The following is a 19,565-nucleotide window of genomic DNA, read 5'->3' on the forward strand; positions in this document are numbered from 1 at the left end:
TTCACAACATGATTAATGTGGAAATATTTTTTAAAATGATTGTACATGTATAACCTATATCAGATTGCTTGCTGTCTTAGGGATGGGGGAGAGGAGAAAGGGAGGGAGGGAGAAAAATTTGGAACTCAAAATCTCATGAAAATGAATATTGAAAACTATCTTTACATATAATTGGAAAAAATAAAATACTATTAAGTGGAAAACATCGTTAAAAAAAGAAATGTGAACTAGATGACAATCCAGTTAAGTGGTCCACTGTATCCAATAAGTTTTGATTAATGAGTCATCATCAAACTGAAATGAGGTCTCTAGTGGGATATCATTGTGTTTTTGTCTGTTGAACATTTTTCTCATTAGTTTGAATGATGATATAGAAGACCCAAAGAACTTTTGTTTTTGGTGTCATAACAACCAATACCATATCAGAAAGGAAAACATCTTTGTATTATTGTAAAAATAGTTCTGACTTTGAGGCCCCACAGTAGTCTCAGTGCCACACTTTGAGGATTGCTAGGCTGAACTTGGGGTAAAAAACATCAATTGCATGCACACAAAATGAAGTGTGTCTGATTAAATATCATTTTGTGTAAAACAATGTAATGGGTTTTGGTTGACTGCAAACTCAATATGAGTCAATAGTGTGATGTAGATGCCAAAAAGCATCCTCTTTTGTATAGTGTCTAGGACCTAGAAAGTGCTGTACTCAGACCACATGTAGAGAACTCTCTTTAGTTCCAGGGACTACACTTGAAGAAGGGTGTCAATAAATTGTACTGTTTCCCAAGGAGAGGGACCAGGATGGTGAAAGGACTTTCAACAGTGTCTTATGGGGATTAAATGAAGTGGGGATATGTACTGTAGAGAAGAGAAAACTAAAAGGGAAGACAATTGCTCCCTTCAAAAATAGGGTTATTATACAGAAAGATTAGTCTTATTCCATGTGGTTTTAGAGGAGAGGGCAATTAGAGCTGGCCAACAACGGGCTGGCTCGCTTCCTAAAGTAGTGAATACTTCATTACTGAAAGTGTTCAAGTAGAAGCTGGATGAGTGAATATCTGTCAGAGGTGTTGTAGTGGGGATCCAGGCACTGAGAGAGAGATTGGATTAGATGATCTCTACAATCCCTTCCAATTTGAAGACTCTGTGATAGTTCTCTCTCTCTTTCTTGCATTTAGGACCAGCTCTGGTTAATCTCTACAATCCCTTCCAATTTGAAGACTCTGTGATAGTTCTCTCTCTCTTTCTTGCGTTTAGGACCAGCTCTGGTTAATATTTTAAATTGGGAAAATTTGCTTCTTCTACCTCTTTTGGAGGCATACTTCTCTCCCAGGCATTCTGTGCCCTTACCTGCTTCCCACTAGAGCCTCCTACTCATGATTTTATTTTATATAATTATTATTATTGCCATAGAAACTCATTATCTTTCCCCCAAACACTCCCTGCTGCTCACCTCCCCTATTACCGTAGAGGGCAACACCATCCTCCTAATCCCTCAGCTCACAACCTAGGAGTTTCTCTCTCCTTCCCCTCTACCTCCCATATCCAAGCTGTTGCCAATGCCTACCAATTTTACCTTTCCAACATCTCTCACATACACTCCCTACCTTTTTCTGACACTGTCATTACTCTAGTGCAGGTCCCCATCACTCCATGCCTTGATTATCACAATATCCTGCTGGTGGGTCTGCCTGCTTTAAGCCTCTCCCCACTTCAATCCATTTTTCAGCCAGCCACTAAAGTGATTTTCCTAGAACATAGGTCCAATTATGTCACCCACTCTCTGCACCCCACTTCCCCACTCAATTTTAACTCCAGTGGTTACCTGTTGCTTCCAGGAGCAAATACAAAATGCTCTGTAGGGCATTCCAAGCCCTTCATAACTTACCCTCCTCCTCACTTTCCAGTTTTCTTATAACTTATTCCCCAATGCATACTCTTAGATGTAGGGACATTGGCTTGCTGGCTGCTCCATGAACAAGACACTTCATCTCTTGGCTCTGGGCATTTTCTCTAATTGTTTCCCAGACCTGGAATACTCTCCCTCCTCATCTCCAGCTAATGACTTCCCTGGCTTCCTTTAAGTCCTTACTAAAATGCTACCTTCTGCAGAAAACCTTGCCCAATCTCTCTATATTTCCAGTGCTTTCCTTCCTGTAATCATTTCCTATTTATCCTGCTTGCTTTGTATATATTTGTTTGCATGTCATCTCCCCCATTAGATAGCTCAGTCGTGTAATCTTATAACACATTCAATATATCTATCATGTAGATTTTGGAAATGATCTTAACACACAATCTATACACAATAAAATTCCTTTCTTTAGAAGAAGGAAAAAAAAAGGAGTCCCTACTCCTTGAGGGTAGGGATTGTCTTTTACCTCTTTTTGTATCCTCAGTGCTTACTTAGTACAGTGCCTGGTATGCAGGAAGTGCTTAATAAATGCTGATTGATTGCTATGAAACTCTGTATTAAGACAGGGAGAAATGGTGATCTTCATTGAAGAAACAAATATCCATAGATCTCTGCCAAGTCTGAAATGCACTTCCTTCTCACCACTGACATGTAGAATCCTTAGTTTCCTTCAAAGCACAGGAGCACTCCCCTCTCCAGAAGGAGACTTTTCCTCATTCTCTCCATTTTTAGCACTCTCTAGCTTTTAAAATTATTTTCCATATACTTATTTATAACATGTTATATCTTTCCAAGAGAATGTAAACTCTTTGAGAGCAGGGACTGTTTTGTCACTCTATGCTCATGCTTTACCACCCTGCCAGATACTTTATAAACATTTGTTGAATTGAATTATGTAGACAAAATCAAAGATCTTTGGAAACAATACCACTAATTTTCCCTGAATGTTTGCCAATTAATTGAAAGCAAGAAGTTGGGCTGGCTGGGAGAAGATGGTGCCCAAGTGTGCAGTGGTGAGACAACCTGGGATTAAAAATTTGCTACCATTAAGCCAAGAAGTAGACAATACAGGTATTCTTAATGGATGGGTGACAGTATGGATACATTTCTAGCTCAGTAGTGTATGCATATGATATTTATTACAGATTGTGGAAATGTTTTACTAGCAGCTAAAGCAGATATTTTGCCATAATGCCCTTTCACAGTGTCCTCCCATCCCATATAAAGGACATGATATGGATATGATTCTGCTCTAATTTCATAGAATTAAAGCCTGATGGGATCTTAGAGATCTTTTATCCATCCCCTTCATTTTATAGATGAGGAAACTGAGCCCCAGAGGGGGTAAAGGGACTTGTTCAAAGTCACAAAGGTCATCTGTGGCAGGGCCAGGATTCAAACCCATGTCCCCCAACTCTGAATCCAGCACATATCCCTAGGTCCCATCCTGCCTCCTGTTGCTCCATGGGAAGGTTCTCAGTTTGCCTGAAACAGAAGCAAAGACAGATTTGACATGTGTTAGTGGCAGGAAAAGTGAAAGGCCATCTGGGACCTTCAGTTAGATACTCACCTTTTGGCTCCGAGCTTCAGAAGTCACAGTTTTTCTCTTGGTCTTCCCAGGTTTTGGTTGCTTCTCAGACACTGTGGAGTTGGAGTTTCTTGCAAGCCTCAGGGTAGCTTCAGAGAAAGAGCAGAGAGCTCAGATCAGGAAGGGTGGGGCACCTACCTTATCCAACCTTCCAAAGTCTTAAAGCTCAGCTAAAGTGACAGCGATCATCCCTTCAGAGGAAAGCATCTCTTCTCTAAGGCCAAAGCACCAAGCACCAAGCAGTACAAAATGCATCACCCTCCACAGCATCCTGACCAGCCTGCTCTGCTGGACATCTCCTTCCCCACCGAGAGCCAGCAAGTAGAATCAGTGTTTTTGATTCCTGCTTCTGGCCTAGTGAATGTTTGCTCACTATTTGCTGGGTTTATTCAATTAGTCTCAAGCCAGATTCATAGCAAGGACTATTATTGTCATTTTATAGATGGAAAACTGTGGCCTACAGCATGTATGTAATAATAACAGCTAGTATTTATATAATACTTTGAGATTTGTAAAGTGCTTTACAAATATTATCTCATTTGCTCCTTGCAATAACACTGTGAGGTGGGTACTGTCATTATCCATATTTACAGATAAGGAAATTGATACACAGAGTGATTAAGTAACTTGTCCAGGCTCACACAGCAAGTAAGTGTCTGAGGCCGGATTCAAACTTAGGTCTTCCTGACTGTAAGTCAACACTCTACTTGAGGCACCATCTAGTTGCCTTTAAGTCAGATTCAAACAGTGAAATACTGGATCAATTCAGTTTCTGTTTACAACTTATTCTATTAATTTGAATTTGTTCTAGTTTAGTCTTTTAAAAAAATTCACCATTCATTCATTTACTTATTCACTTATTTACAAATTCATTCATTTATCATCTATTATTTATCTACTTTAAAATATAGGATTCTAAGATTCAAAGGGAGCCTCCATCTCTGCAAAAAGCAGTTTTCTAACTGGATGTGGCACTGTCCACCTGTAATCCCAACTACTGAGGTAGATTGAGGCAGTGGATTTCTTCATCTCAGGAATTCTGAGCTGCAGTGGGTTAAGCCAATTAGGTGTCTACACCATCTAGCAGTGAACCCTTGGCAGTGGGGGGAGGCTCACCAGGATGCCTAAGGAAGGACAAAGAGGCCCATGTCAAAAACAAAGCTGGCCAAAACTTCTGTGCTGATTAGCATTGGGATCAGGCTCATGAAAGGCCATTGTACTTTCAGTTTGGGTAAGAAAGTGAGGCCCAGTCTCAAATTGAAAACAAAAGGCCAATTCCAAGGTTGCTTTCAGAAAAGTTAGAAGTCACTGAAGTGGGTTGTATATGTGCTCCATGGGGTCATCATATGTGTCATTCATTAAGTGAGACTTCAGTGGCCCCTGCCTTGCCCTGAGTTTTTTCCTCAGATGATCCTCTGTTCCTCAGACCTTGCAGAGCCTCCAAACAGTTGTCTATAGTTATTCCACTTCCTGCTTCCCCCTCCCTGACCCCAACCCCTCAATATGCCCTTTTGCTGTTGCTTTGGAAGTATCCTACCATGTTAATTTCTTGCTCCTCCTTGCTGGGCCAACTTCCAGGAAGCTTGGTCTAGGCTACTTTAGTTCAGTTTCGGTGATTTGAGTCACTTTTTCTTTTGTTCTCGGTGGCCCATCCCTGAAGAACTTTCTTGGGGTTCTATGGTAACTCCTTACCTCGTGCACTTACTCCATTAGCTTTGTTTCTAGGTGACTGAACCAACCATACCGATTCTAGGTAATGGACAGGGGAAGCCCTAGTATTTCAACATGATCCCCTAATCCCTTGAGTCAACCTATCATGGTCCATGCCCTCCATACACACTATGCTTTTCATTATTTCTCACCCTTTTTAACCACAACATGAAGTTGGAGGCCTTTTCTTCCTCCTTTTGGTGAGTATTGAGGACCTTCACATAGTCACCCTGTGTACTTTCAGTGCTACCAAATTGGTTATCTATTATTTGAAAACATTCAGATCCCATTATCTTAGGGCATTGCAAAAAGCTCCAAGGTGATGTCAAATGTAGTCAGCAAAGACCCTCTAGTGGTGTCCTATACTGTCTACACCAGCCCCTTGCCAATTGCTACCTTGTCTCTGTGGAGTGCCCTAGAGTCAAACATTTTCTTTTCTTCTTGGTAGGAATTCCCCTCTCCCTCTACCCTGGAAATGATTCTCTTTTCCATACTGATCTCCCATACTGGTTGCCTGGCAGCTTGTCCCATGGGATCAGCCCACCATTCCCATTGGTTGCTGAAGAGAGTGTCTGATCCTGGGCAACTCTGGCCCCAGGCTGGCTGACATCATCCTTTCATGCTATCGACCTCTCACCATGAGGGCTTCAAAAATGTGCTGTGATTCCTGGTTATGGAAGATGGGCTTAGTAACTAATTTCTAATGACTCCCTTCCCTTCCAGCTGTCTCTTTGGAGAGTTGGGCTTGTTTTTGGCAGTTTGCCCAGTACAGCTGCACTGTCTTTCTTCTGCCTTACTCACTGTATTACAATTTCCCAAGGACTCTACAGTATGACATAAAGTCCTTTCATTGATTTCCTTGGCACAGTTAGTAGGCACCCCTTCCCCTCAAACCAAAAGTCATTGATAAGGGTCTCTTTCTACCACTGAGCACCAGTTCTCAGATGCTTGTGCAGATAGAAATACATCAATTTCTTAATGTGTTAGAGTGTTCAGAAACTCAGTCCAGCTGCCCACTGAGTGAAGTTCATAATTATTTGCTTGGCATTCAAAGCCACCACAGATGGGCGTATTACTTTTCCCCCTATACTTCTCTATGTCTTCTATACTCTAGCCCAACTGTATTACTTTCTGTCCCTTGAACATAATGCTTCTATTTTCTACTTCCATGTCTGTGCTCAGGCTCTCTCTCTCTCTCTCTCTCTCTCTCTCTCTCTCTCTCTCTCTCTCTCAGCAGTACCTTCCCTCTCTCCATCCCTTTAAAGCTTAATTTAAATGTTCTTTCTTCCATGAAGCCTTCCCATATATTCCCATTGGTGGCCACTTTGGCCTTCATATCTCAAATAGCACACCATTTTGTAACTCTCTAAGATACTTATCATGTAATACTATGTAATAAAATTGTCTATCTCTATATTATTACCCTATTAGACTGAGCTCCTCAGGAGGAAATTCTGTTTTATCTAATCTCTGAATTTTTTCCTGTGACTAGAATAGCAGTACATGCAGTAATCTTCTTCCAAATTAGCCATACATAAGTTATATAGTCCAATGTCATTTTACAGATGAGGAAACTGGAGCCCAGAGAGGTCAGATAGATTGAGTATATGTTTATTGAAATGTGATACAATGGCAATGTTCATTTTGGAGGGGACGGGGGCCATTCCATCTGTATCATCAGTATGTATTTAAGATGAGAAATGTAAACATCTGTAATGAGCCTTCACTGTGTTTTTGCCTCTTTCAGTAAATAATGCAGTGGACTGGCCAAGCTTATCCCTTGCAAGCATGCACCGCATACTCTACTGATGTAATCTCCACAGGGAAGAGGCTGGGGACTCTGCTTCTGGAAAGGTAAGATGACCTGGAATGGAAGCACTGTGCTTCTCAATTCAGAACAAGAACAGCTATTGTTTCCAATCATATGAAGAAGTGGCACCTTCTGATTCACTTCGGATCCAGAACTGAGAATACATTCAAAAGGCACTATTGAGTCACAGTGTTTTTTTTTTCTTTCCTGGCTGTGCTCTGGTGAGGGGGCAAAGGCTGCTTCTGTAAGCTTTCTAGTGGAGTTAGAGGCCTTGGAACCCATGCTGCTATGTAGTCTGTGAGCACATGGCTTCCATTTCTGTTGGGGCTATACTTTTCTGCCTTGAGGAGAAAGAATATTGGAGATGGAACAAATAAGGCTGCAGCCTTATAAACTTTGAAAGATTGGGAGAGTGAGCTGCTAGAGACCCAGGAGCTAGAGTCCAGACCAGAGTTATAATCTAATAGCAAAGCCCTGAGGAGCAATGACTGGCATTCAAGCCAAGCAGTGGATATACCCTGCAGCCAACAGGCTGGATGCTAGAAGCAGGGCAGCAATTCTGCCCATTGGCTGTGCTGAATTCAGAAGTGAACTTGATGGGGACAAGCTCTTTGTGGAAACTGCTTTAAATGTCAGCCCACTCTTCTCAGGAACTGAGATGGTATAGGAGAACGTGTACCTCCAGATGATGGAAGGAAATGACTTTATTTCTGTTCTTACTATACCTTTTCAGTAAATAGCCAATTGCTGTCAATTGGTCAGTGGTACTGGGGTGCTGATCATTGGTAGCTGATACAGGGAAGAAAACACCCTAATGAGAGCTCAGGTAGATAGCATTAGAAAGATTCTCTCAAGCCCTCAGGGGTCCTGCTATAACCCCAGCCACCCGAACCAGCTAGAGCCTGGGTAGGTTGGGAGAGTAAGTCCAGAGTCTCCCTACAGTAATGCTATTTTCACTGTGAAAAAGCTCTTTATTAGCTTCAACCTTGCAGAGACAAGCTTTCAAGGAGAGGCTGGCTAGGCAGCTGAATTAGTTCATGCCTTGACAACACTCCGGTGCTACAGTGTTACCTAGCTGTTAAATATTATTATTGTTAATGACATCGGGAAGGAAGGAATGCGGCTGATCGCCAGGTTGTACCACAACACTGGGCTCCAAAGGACTTCCTGTTGACTGTTCTCCCTCTTCCCCACTGTGCAGACACACGGTGAGATTGCAGGGCAGCTTGTGAGAGTCCAAACAAGGAAGCTGCAAGGTATTTCCCTCCAGGCTCTTCCTATGTTGTTTAAGCGTTAACAGAGTATATAGTGGCTCTTACTGGGGCTCGTCAGACTACTTCAATGGAAACAGAACCAGAGCAGGAAAAGGACCAAGAACATGTAGTTCAGTCCAAGACCCTGAAAATTATCTGGTTGTTCTTTTATGCTGGTTTCCTGCTTAGGGACTTGTGGATGTAGTACATACTCAGTAATAATTTCCCAGTTTGTTACTTTCGATCAGTTGGCCACATCAACAGTGGGCCAGGAGCTGGTGGGGATGCAGAGAAATGTAAGACACGTGTCAGCTCTTAAGGAGCTCGTCGGCTGGTTGGTGTGTAAGACACAGTTAAGAAAAGATAAAATACAGTGGATAGAGCACTGGCCCTGGAATCAGGAGGACCTGAGTTCAAATCCAGCCTCGGACACATAATACTAGGTGTGTGACTTAACCCCAGTTGCCTCACCAAAAAAAAAATAGTCATGATTTATTTTTCAAAAGTTGTTTCTGTCGTGAAAAGTTTAGCCATTTTTCTCTTCTTACCCTTTTCAACTAGACTGAAAGCTATTTGAAGACAGAGACCAACTCTTCTCAGCAGAGTCTCTAGTTAACTGCTTGAAATAAAAGTCCTGTATAAATCATAGGTTTATAGATTTAGAATTGCAGGGGACCAGTGAGGCCATCAAGCCAAGCCCATTTTACAGATGGGGGAACTGAGGCACAGGCAGGCTAAGTGACTTAGCCTAAGTTAAGTGACTAGGTGTGCACACATCTAATAAGTGTCCAAGGCAGCATTTGAATACAGATTTTAGCCACCTTGCCCTTGCTAAACCATAATCTCTGCTTATTCATGCAATAGTTCACATGTACATAGAGCTTTAGAGTTTGAACCATGCTTTACATATATTATATAATTTTAATCCTGGGAGGCAGATGCTATTATTCTTTTCCATTTTACAGATGAGGAACCTGACACTCAAGTTAAATGATTTCTCCAGGGTCCCATTGCTACCAAGTGTTAAAGGTGAAACTCGACCTCAGGTCTTCTTGACTCCAAATCCAGCATTCTGTCCACCACTAAGGGGCTGGACCAGACGTCATCTGAGGTCCTTTTGAACTCCTGATATTTGATCTTATGATCCTAGGAATGTCCCACTCCCCCTCTCAGGAGCCATGCCATTCTCTGTAACCTGGGCCGAGAATATGCTTCCCTCAGCCGAGACAAAAAGCTGAACAGGAGGGTTCATTTCTCCATTTATTCTTCCTATTCCCATACACACACACATGAGTTTTTCTGCCTTTGGAGCCCACTAAAAGAGAGGACAGTTCCAAGACCCAGAGCTAGTGCCACCAGGAATACTGCTTTGGTTGCTGTTATCAATGTGCTCACAGCAAAATTCAGGTACCTGTTTCAGGTTCTTTTTCAGCTTCCTCTTTTGTAAAGTGAAGGTGATAATAGCCTCCTTATCACACAGGACAATAGTGAATCACTCTTGGATACTTAGATCCGTGATCTCACTGATTTCATTGTTTCCTTCACTGATACATGCCTGCCTGTGCTACTCCTGTCTCTGTTCTCCAATAAGTCTCCTCCATGGGGCCCACCGAATATGCTAGAGGCACTTCTCACTTCCTCCTGAAATTGAGAGAATACTTGTGTAACATTCTGGCTGTCTACCTATCAGTCCCTTCCCTTGATCTGTGACCAAGCCTTTTTTCTCTTCTTCCTCTCTTATATTTCCCTGATGACATTTTGTGTGTGTGTGTGTGTGTGTGTGTGTGTGTGTGTGTGTGTGTGTGTGTGTGTGTGGCAATTAGGGTTAAGTGATTCGCCCACAGTCACATGCTAGTGAGTGTTATGTGTCTGAGACCAGATTTGAACTCAGGTCCTCCTGATTCCAGGGTGGATGCTCTATCCACTACACCAACCTAGCTGCCTCTGATGACATCTTTTACTAACATTCTTCTTCAAAGAGTCTAATTAGTTATATAACAATAATAATAGTCACCAGAATTTTATGGTGCTTTAAGGCTTACAAAGTGCTTTACAAATATTGCCTCATTTTATCCTCACAGCAACACTTGGAGGTAGGTACTATTATTATCCTCATTTTACAAGTAAAGAAATGGAGTCAGACAGAAGTTAAGTGACTTGTTTAGGGTCTCAGAGTTAGAAAGTGTCTAAGGTAGGTTTTGAATTTAGGTCTTTCTGATTCCAGGTTCAGTTCTCTAACCATTGTGCTACTTCCATTGCCCTCTGTGTATATTTCCTTCTTTATTTCTTTAAAAAAAAGAATTGTTTATTGATATCTTTTGTCATTACATCATCTATGTTTCCCCAGTCTGGTCTCAGATACTTATTAGCTGTGTGACCAGTCACTTAACCCTGTTTGCCTCAGTTTCCTCATCTATAAAATGAACTGGGAAGGAAATGGCAAACTACTCCAGTATCTTTGCCAAGAAAACCCCAAATGGGTCATGAAGAGTCAGACATGGTTGAAACAACTGAACAATAATATTTCTCAATCTTCCTCCCAGAGATCTATCCCTTATTGACAAACAAGCTGATTTCTTTTCATATCTTTGTTCCCATTAGCACCATTTTGAGCTCATTTATAAGTCCATCAAGGATTATGATTTTAAAGTCCAAATGTAGTAGCTCTACTGTCCTTGATGGTGAAAACATTTAAAAAAATAATCTTTGTGGATCGTTTTCATGCTCCTTCTCTTTCTAGACCTGCTATTTTCCTCCTTAAATGTACTTAGGATGATTTTGCTTAGCTGAGTCTTTTGTCAAGCTTTCTTTAAATTGGTTTTTACCATCCACTGACTTTCTTTGCTATACGAGGTGATACATCTTGTATTCATCCATCATCCTTTCAGTGAGATTTTACAAGTGACTTTTTATGCTAAGTCAGGGTTGTCTTTAGCCTTAGTGTTAGCTGAGTAAGGTGCTTTCTGGACTTTTTGGTCTCCTTGTTGATTTATATTTGTTAAACCTCTATGCAAAATTACTATAATCATTTCCCATGTTTTCAGAGTCAATTACTTGTTTAAATAGCTCAAGATAAAATGTATTAGCATAGCTGTTTCTCACTGTTACTTTTTTCTTTTATCTTTTTTTATCTTTTTAACTAATACTGATTTTTGCTCTGACAAATTAGTGGTCTGACTTTATACAGAGACCTGATTCAAGGATAACTGCCATGTAAATAATGAGCCTTTTCCTATCTTTTAGATATAAGCATTTTCACTTTTATGATGTTATTTTTATGCTTTCCATATTCAATGTCTACCAATTATTTTCTTGAAGAAAATGTTCATTATGTAGAGGTGTGGGGCTTCTGTATTACCTACAAGTCATCAATCTCTCTTAGTGTTTCTTCCTGCACCATAGGCCAAATCCAAACCTGGACTAAGCTGGGGGCCAATAGATAGAGCCTACCTTGCAAGGTTGTTGTGAGGTTTAAATGAGATAACATCTATGAAGCACTTAGCAAGCCTTGAAGAGCTACACAAATGTCAGCTATTAGCATGAAGCATCAGAATAGGACTTTGTACAGATATTGTGGCTGTATAATGCTTTGTAAACCACTAAGTACTATACAAATGCCTGGGGAAATAAGTGTGTGTGTGTTTGTATGTGCCCAAGATTTCTTCTCCCCACACTTAGAAATAATCCTTTCTGCCACGGAATACTTCTGAGGTATTGCTCAGAGGATCCACTCACCTAGTAATTTAGAGTCAATAACTTCATCTTTTAGTAGAGCCACAAAGACTGGCTCTGATGAACCTTCAGGTCCTGTTGGGGCAAAGAAGATTCATTCATTTGTTCTTTCCTTCCTTCCTTCCTTCCTTCCTTCCTCCCTCCCTCCCTCCTCCCTTCCTCTTCCTTCCTTCCTTCCTCCTCCTCCTCCTCCTTCCTCCCTTCTTCCTTCCTTCCTTCCTTCCTCCTTCCTTCCTTCCTTCCTTCCTTCCTTCCTTCCTTCCTTCCTTCCTTCCTTCCTTCCTTCCTTCCTTCCTTCCTTCCTTCCTTCCTTCCTTCCTTCCTTCCTTCCTCCCTCCCTTCCTCCCTTCTTTTCTTCCTTCTTTTCTTCCTTCCTCCCTCCACTTGTGTATTAATCAACCTTTCCCTAGGATGCGGCCACAGCTGGGAGGGCCAAGCCTGATGGGGTGACATGCCTTGGAAAATGTGTATTGCCCCAGTCGGGTGCCCAGAGACTAAGAGATGTCTGTAAGCTGTGACAACTTCCTGGAAAAGGCCTGTAAGTATTCCTTCCTATGGGGAATAGGAGAAATTAGAGCCACACAGATTTAGGTTAATAGATGTGTGGTCTTGCTTAAAGGACATAGCGTGGAAATTCAGCTCGAGCACTTTGCTAGTCTCCTGGCTCTAAGATAACCTCTTCCCATACCAATCCTTCATACCATTGCTGGGATGGGTATAACACTGGGGTAATACATACGTTTTACAGAGAAAGGGATATAGGTTTCTCGGGGCTTCAGCAGTTCAGATGCATAGAGTTGAGGGTACTGGAGAAGGTTTTTCAACTGACCACTCTCGTCTGCCAGTTCAATCATCTCTATAGCCCAACAGAAGAGTCAGAGTTGCTATTATAGGAGATATTATAGGCTGAGAAACTGATTAATGGCTTCAGATTTCCCCTGATATTGAGGCAGATTTTGTAAATAGACTTATAGATGGGGGCACTGTTCCTCTAAGACCACCTACACTTTCAGAGTAATTCCAAAATTCACATAGCCCCTGCCTGTGTTTACCAGGAGATCTTCTCACAGGAAAGCTTGCCTCTGAGCTACATGGACTTGGCCTGGCACAAGCCTGGGATGGAAGATCAGGAAATGAGGGTCTTTCTCTGTATTTGGGTCTATTCTGTCTCCATATCTGGGTCTATACCATTTCTCTGGATTCAGATCTGTGTCATTTCTCTTATTGCTTGGGCCTATGGTGTCTCTTCTTATGCTTGAGTCATCCTTTGTGCCTGGGCCAGGATAATATCACTATATACTTTCTACCTTTAATGTAAAATAGGGATAATAATAGCAATAATGATGACAGCTTGCCTTTATATAAGACTTTAAAGGTTTGCAAAATGCTTTACATATATTTTCTCTTTTCATCTTCACAATAACCCTGGAAGGTAGGAACTATTGTTATCCCCATTTTATAAATGAGGAAATTAGTGTCTGAGGCAGGATTTGAATCCAGATCTCCCTAACTTCAAGTTCAGTGCTCTATCCACTGTTCTATTCTGACTCTTGCAGGTAAAAAATTGGGAATAAGGGAGCTATGAAATGTATTTTACTTTGAGCTGCTTTGGACCATTTCCTAAAGAGGAGTCTCCATTGACCTGGTGAATACCAAGAAGAAATAGGTGCCTACCAAACACCCCCTGCTGTTTCTCCAGTTTTTCTCTGGCTTGGCTTGTTGCTCCTGCCGTTGAAGTATGGAGGAACCTCCCCACTCCAGTCCAGTTAGGATACTCGTGAGAAGGGGAGAGGTTGGTTACCCTAAAATTCTGACAAATCCTGAGAGTCAGAAGGGACCTAAAGAAGTCATCTCCATCCTAGCCCCCGCTATCCTCGGTTATCTCTTTGAGGCAGGGAAGGTAAAGAGGGTCGGTGGGGTGGCCACCTCAGTGTGTATTCCCAAGTGTCATACTCAGCTTACCTTCAGGCTCACAGCCACAGCACTGCTTAATACTGCTCAATAGCGCCTCTACTTTGCAGTGAGAATTAAATAAGGTCTTTTCATGATCTGCAGGAAGAAGTCTGAGGTTGTGATTAAGTCCCAGTACAGGGGTTATAGTGATGATGCCCTTGATCATGGATTGGGCTCTTAGGTGATTAGTGGGGGGGGGGGGTCAGTGTTAATGTTTTAGTAGTGGGAAGTGCTGCCTGGGGAGAAGGGGAGGCTCAGAAATCTAATCCTGTGATAAGCTGAAGGAAACTAGGTACTGTTCTTCTGATGAGATCCTTAAGCCTATCTCAGGCCCTGGAATTCAGTTCAACGGTTTATTAAATGACTATTATTTTGAACTGTATCCACGGGCACAGTGGATACAGCGGCTGGCCTGGAGTCAGGAAGACTCATCTTCCTGAGATCAAATCCAACCTCAGACACTTGCCAGCTGTGTGACCCTGGGCAAGTCACTCAACTCTGTTTGCCCCAGTTTCTTTGTCTGTAATATGAGCTGGAGAAGGAAATGAAAAACCACTCTAGTATCTTTGCCAAGAAAACCCCAAATGAGGTCACAAAGAGTTGGACATGACTGAAATGACTGAATAACAATAAGTCTGTGAGGTACTGAGTTAGGCTCTGGGGAATAGATAAAGATTTTTTAAAAAGTTATCGTGATCTCAAGCAGCATACAACCTACCGGGTAAGGGTGGGGGAGGTATGCAACACATACCCAAGTAAATCCAACCTATATATGAGGTAATATGAGAAAATACAAAACGATTTAAAGAGGAAGAGAGTGCTAATAGCTGGGACAGATGAGGAAAGGACTCATGTAGGGAGTGGCCCCTGAACCAGAGATTCTAAGACGCAGAGGCGAAGAGGGAGAGCACTGTACATGTAGGAGAACACACGTGTCAAGGAGCTGGAGAAATTGGCCTCTCCCAGAAAGGAATGGTGTGGGAGGCAGAGCCTTGGCAGAGCTATTCCACTCCAAGTCGTTCGTCCTGGCACTTCCATGGAGGGTACATACCTATGCCATGATGGGGAGAGTTGCTTTAGCCTGGGCTTTGTCATTAGGCTTGGCACATGGAAAGGAATAGGAGGTGAGAAAAGGAGAACTGGGGGAGGGAGGTGTAATACAAGGAAGAGTAAAGAAGGCAAGTTGCAGAGAGAGCAACCGCACAAGCATCTCCTGAGTCATCTAGATTGTCCCCGAGATTACTTTGGTTTAACTTTGGGCAAGCAGAAAAGACAATGGCCCAAGAATCGTGACACGCAGGCTCTAGGCTTTGGCCTAGAGTCACCTGCGTGACATTAGGAAACTTATTTTCTTTCTCTGGGCACTAATTTGCTTCTATGTAACATGAAGGATTTGGACTAGGAGGTTTCTAAGATCTCTGTCAGTTCTAATGTTCCCTGGTTCCATAACTCATGGGCCTCTGGTTCCTTTTCTTTTCATATTAAATACGCTGTCCTTAATCTGAAGAGCTCCAGGAATGTTGTATGACAGGGTGAATGAACCCTTTGATTGTGTGTCTATGGGTAGTGGCTTGTGGTTGAGGGTAGGGGGAGGTGTCGAGTTGTCCATGTTTCCAAATTACTTGTTTCTAAGGTTAGCAAAATGTTTCCCTGTGGACGGTGGAAATAGAATTAATAAAGAGTCTGCTTAAGGACTAAGGCACAGGAACAAGTGATGCATTGTGGGGGAATATAATCAGCAACAAGCCCTGTCATATGGCAGGGTCAAAACAGGATTCTTTTTTTTTTTTTAAGGCAAATGCATTAAGTGACTTGTCCAGGGTCACACAGCTAGTAAGTGTCAAGTGTTTGGTCTGAGGCCAGATTTGAACTGAGGTCCTCCGGACTTCAGGGCTGGTGCTGTATCCACTGCACCACCTAGCTGCCCCCTCAAAACAGGATTCTTAATAACAATAACAATAATAGCTGGTATTGATATAGAGCTTTAAGGTTTGCAAAACACTTTACATGTTACCTTATTTGGTCCTTACAACAACCCTTTGAGCTTGCAGTTATATCCATTTTACAGATGTGGAAACTGAAGCAGATAAAGATTAAGTGAGACAAGGACCAATTCTCTATCTGCTGTGCTACAGAGTCACCTAACTGTTACCCTGGGTAACCCTCTATGTTGATCCAGTCTATGTATCAACTCTTTCTATTGAGCATTAGCCAAGTATAGGATGATTTTCTGTTTGTCTTGTCTTCAAGGACCTTGTTGTTGTTGAGTTGTTTAGTTGTATCTGAGTCTAAGTGACCCCATAGACTTTTGGCAAAGATATTGGAGTGGTTTGCCGTTTTGTTCTTTAGTATGTCCTCATTACAGATGAGGAGCTGAGAATAATAGGGGTTATATGACTTGCCCAGTGTCTGAGGCTGGACCTGAACTCAGATCTTCCTGACTCCAGGCCCCATGCTCTGTCCACTGCTCTAGCTAGCTGCCCTCCTCAAGGACCTTCTGCTAGAGTAAGGAGGCTTAGGAGCAGAGTAACAGAGAGGGGATTCCACTCACCTCCATGGAGAATGGTGATAAACATTTTGATAAATGGTTTAGGCGTGCAGAGAAGGCCAAAGCTGGCTCAAGATCGGCCCGATGTTAGAGCTCTGGTCAGCAATCCACCTCTTCAAACCAAAGATGTCAGTCAGGCAAGCCTTGTACACAACTGCCTTCTTAGCAGTAACCTTGGACCTTAGGACGGTTGGTCTGGAAATCTCCTATGGGAGTGATGCCCTTTCTTGAGTGGGGATACTGATGAGGATGACTAGCAGGAAAAAATCATAGCCTGAGTCCTGGGACCACAGGCAGCTGGCAATGGGAAAGCTGAAAACTCAAGCAAGGGGCCCAGAAAATGTTTGAAGAAACAGGAAGGTCTCTGGAAAGAAAAAGCAGCTAAGGCAGCTGCCCTGCCCCACCCCCACTCCCCTGCTCTCACTTCTTTGTTTTGTTTGTCAGATTCCTTGCTTAGATTCTTGCTCCATGGAGAAGCACATGTCAACATTTGCTGAAGTCGGCAAGATTCCAGGGCCCAGGCGAGGTTTGTTGTGAGAAGCAGGACTCCCTGACCAAAGCTGGAGGGGCTTGCCACAGCTCTGCTGCTGCTGGGGCTGCCCACATCAACAACTGCCTGGCTGGGGGCCAAGGAGCATCACCAGGCCTACCTGGGAGATGAACAGGGGCCACCTGGGTAAGAGGAAATGACACACTGAAAAGGGAGAACCCCAGGAATTCCAGCTGCCATGGGGACAATTGTTCTTCCCTTCCACTTCCCCTTAAGGTTTCCTCTTCTTAAACTAACTCCACCCCAATTCCTTTCTCGAGGGCCAGGAACATAGGTTGTTCTCAGTCTCACTCCTACCTTTCCACCAACCCAAAAACTGTCCACCTCTGGAGCTACGTGCTCTCAGGAATGTTCTCAATGGCTATTGGGCATCTACTGAATAGTAAATTCTCCCTTGCACAGGAGAATGAAGGTCTCATGTCAGAGTTACTTGTAGGATATAGTTTCTCCTCATAGCTTAAGCCTTTTGGAAAACCAAGAGATTGAATTTTCCACATGCAGTTCAAATCTCCTTATGCCAACGCATTGAAGGTGGAGATCAGCATAAGGCCAGGACAAAGAACTGCAGGCAACCATGCTGTGGCCCTTTATGAATGGACCACGGCCCCACATTGCCCAGCTCTTATGCTGCCTCCCAGAATCTCACTGCTTCCTGTCAACAGAATAGTGAGCAAAGGACCATTTTATAACTGAGCTCATGAAGGTCTGGGACAGTGACATTTTTTTATTCCTATTCCCAGCATCTAGAAGAATTGCCTCCATCATGTTTGGGCACACCTGCTGCTGAGGATTTACAGGTTGACTTGGACAAAAGTTGCTCTTACATTAGAAAATTTGGATAAGTTGCAGTCTGCATGCTTGCAGGGGGTAGCCACATCAATGATAACACAATTAATCAAAACAGCTCACTTTTATCTAGTGCTTTAATGTTTGTAAAATGTTTTATAGAAACTATTTCATTTTTTTTGTCACAACTCTATAATCTAGATGCTATTATTATCCCTATTTTACAGATGAAGCTCAGAGAGTTTAAGTAACTAATTTGAGGTCACACAGTTAAAGCACAATTTGAATCTAATTCCTCTTGACTCCAGTGCCAGCGCTCTATCCAGAACATCACTCTGCCTCTCAAATTTATCTGTTGAAGAGTGATGATTCCCACCCTGTAGCCTTGCGCCCAGTAGATAACAATATTTCTGGAAATAAGATGAAATACAGACATGCATATGTGTATAATATGAGTAGAGACTGCTATATAAAATATATAAGAACAGTATATTGTAAAGAAGTCTTCTCTTCCATTCTCTGCTTGTATCTACCTGCAAACCTTCTTGAGTTTTACAGCTTTTTTGGAAATGTGATATCTCCAAGGGAACCCAATCATATCCTTCACATCGAAGATGCCGCCAATGGGTAGGAACCACAGTCTCCTTAATGTGAGGGAAGGCGGTCTAAACTGGCATGGCGATCCAGTTGGCCTTCTGCTGCATGCATTCTGGGTTCTGCAATATGAAGGAGGAGGGACAGTTCCCATTCTACATCTTCAATCCTCTGGACCAAGTGGGTCCTCTTAACCTCCAGAAGCAGGGCTTGGTCACTCCTTGAAGCACTGGAGCCCAGCGTCTTACCCTCTGGCGCATCTACTTCTCTCTTGTTTAGTTTGTCTTCCTACCAGGAAAAAAGAAAGATGCTGTAAGTAAGAATGTCAGCTTAGTGACATGTTACCTTAGGCTAATTGATATTAGAAATCTGGGATTTTAGGCCTGAGAATTTTAAGCTTTGCTCTGATCTTTACTCGTTATGTGATCTAGGAAATGCCAAGGAAAATGCTAAACTTGGCTTTGCAGCCTAGCTCTGACACCTGGTAGCTATGTGATTCAGACTTAGCCACAGCGTCAGTTTTCTTATCTGAAAGATGGACTTGAAGGAAGGTGGGTGGCAGAATGGATAGAGTGCCAGGCCTGAAGTCAGGAAAATTCATTCAAATCCAGCCTCAGACACTGACTAGCTGTGTGACCCTGGACAAGTCACTTAATTTGCTTGAGTTTTCTTATTTGTAAAAGGAGCTGGAGAAAGAAATGGCAAACCATTCCAGTGTCTTTGCCAAGAAAACCCCAAATGGGGTCACAAAGAATCAGATACAACTGAAATGACTAAATAACAACAGAAACTGGACATCATAACATTGACCTCCCTACCTTATAAAGAGGCTGTGTGCTGGATAGTCATCCTCAAAATGAAAAAAAAAACCTGGGTTCAAGTCCTGCCTGACACACATATTAGCTGCTTGACCTTCAGTGAGTCACTTACCTGTCAGTGCTCCCACAAATTGCAGAGAAGGTGCTGATTTGCATTTGCAGAGAGTTTCCTCACCCAGGAGTTCCCTACACTAATGATATCACAATTCTGCACCCTATTACTATCCAAATTCACAGGGTTATTCTGAAGAAAGCACTTTGTAAACCTTCAATAGCAGAATCTGACATATAAATAATTTATTATAGTTGCT

General features: G+C 42.5%; 1 protein-coding gene across 2 annotated transcripts; it reads right to left on the minus strand.

The window, feature by feature from the left end:
* Window positions 1–3,029: 3,029 nt before the first annotated feature.
* On the minus strand, window positions 3,030–17,207 carry LOC110195878 (uncharacterized protein CXorf65 homolog). Of its 2 annotated transcripts, XM_078147093.1 has the most exons (7): window positions 16,931–17,207; window positions 16,510–16,759; window positions 13,968–14,054; window positions 12,745–12,861; window positions 12,009–12,080; window positions 3,483–3,589; window positions 3,030–3,397 (listed from the first exon to the last, which is right to left on the minus strand). In XM_078147093.1, the coding sequence occupies exons 2-7, from the start codon at window positions 16,532–16,534 to the stop codon at window positions 3,389–3,391; spliced, it is 417 nt and encodes a 138-aa protein (XP_078003219.1). In that variant the 5' UTR covers window positions 16,535–16,759; window positions 16,931–17,207; the 3' UTR covers window positions 3,030–3,388. The 2 variants fall into 2 exon arrangements, with proteins under 2 accessions (XP_078003219.1, XP_020824471.1); XM_020968812.2 differs by lacking the exon at window positions 16,931–17,207 and having other exon boundaries at window positions 16,510–16,901.
* Window positions 17,208–19,565: the final 2,358 nt, after the last annotated feature.

The sequence above is a fragment of the Phascolarctos cinereus genome, unplaced genomic scaffold, assembly GCF_003287225.1.
Source record: "Phascolarctos cinereus isolate Bilbo 61053 unplaced genomic scaffold, phaCin_HiC Scaffold_726;HRSCAF=1367, whole genome shotgun sequence".
Lineage (NCBI taxonomy): Eukaryota > Metazoa > Chordata > Mammalia > Diprotodontia > Phascolarctidae > Phascolarctos > Phascolarctos cinereus.